The 592-nt window shown below is 64.0% G+C and overlaps 1 protein-coding gene across 1 annotated transcript in view; it reads left to right on the top strand.

Annotated features, from left to right (window-relative positions):
* Positions 1-222, top strand: part of LOC103894906 (rhodopsin kinase) — a gene marked incomplete at its 3' end in the record, with an annotated part of 4,902 nt that extends 4,680 nt beyond the window's left edge. Inside the window, exon 4 of the mRNA XM_019470785.1 lies at positions 20-222. Coding sequence (XP_019326330.1) covers positions 20-222 — 203 coding nt within the window. The remainder of the gene's footprint in view (positions 1-19) is intronic.
* Between the last annotated feature and the right edge of the window lie 370 nt (positions 223-592).

The raw sequence follows: 592 nt of genomic DNA, 5'->3' as shown, positions 1-592 counted from the left end.
GGACGCCTGGGTCCCGCAGGGTTCATGGCGCCGGAGCTGCTGCGGGACGAGGAGTACGACTGGGCCGTCGACTACTTCACGCTGGGGGTGACCCTCTACGAGATGCTGGAGGCCAAGGGACCCTTCCGCAGCCGGGGGGAGAAGGTGCCCAGGAACCCCAAAAACCCCAAGAACCCCCAGGAACCCCCAGAAACCTCCCAGGAACCACCAGGAACTCCCTCAGTAACATCCCAGGGCTCCCAGTAGCCCCCAGAACCTCTCAAGGACCACCAGAACCCCTCAAGAACCACCAGAACCCCTCAAGGACCCCCAGGAACTCCCCAAGTAACATTGCAGGGCTACCAGGAACCCCCCAGGACTCTCAGAAACCCCCAGGAACCTCCCAGGAACCCCCAGAACCCTCCAGGAACCCCCAAGAACCTCCCAGGAACCCTCAGGACCCTCCAGGAACCCCCAGGAACCTCCCAGGAACCCCCAGAAACCCCCAGGACCCTCCAGGACCCTCCAGGAACCCCCAGGAACCTCCCAGGAACCCCCAGAACCCTCCAGGAACCCCCAGGAACCTCCCAGGAACCCCCAGAACCCTCCAGGA

The sequence above is a fragment of the Aptenodytes forsteri genome, unplaced genomic scaffold, assembly GCF_000699145.1.
Source record: "Aptenodytes forsteri isolate BGI_AS27 unplaced genomic scaffold, ASM69914v1 Scaffold448, whole genome shotgun sequence".
Taxonomy (NCBI): Eukaryota; Metazoa; Chordata; class Aves; order Sphenisciformes; family Spheniscidae; genus Aptenodytes; species Aptenodytes forsteri.
This window is presented reverse-complemented; position numbering and strand designations above follow the sequence as displayed.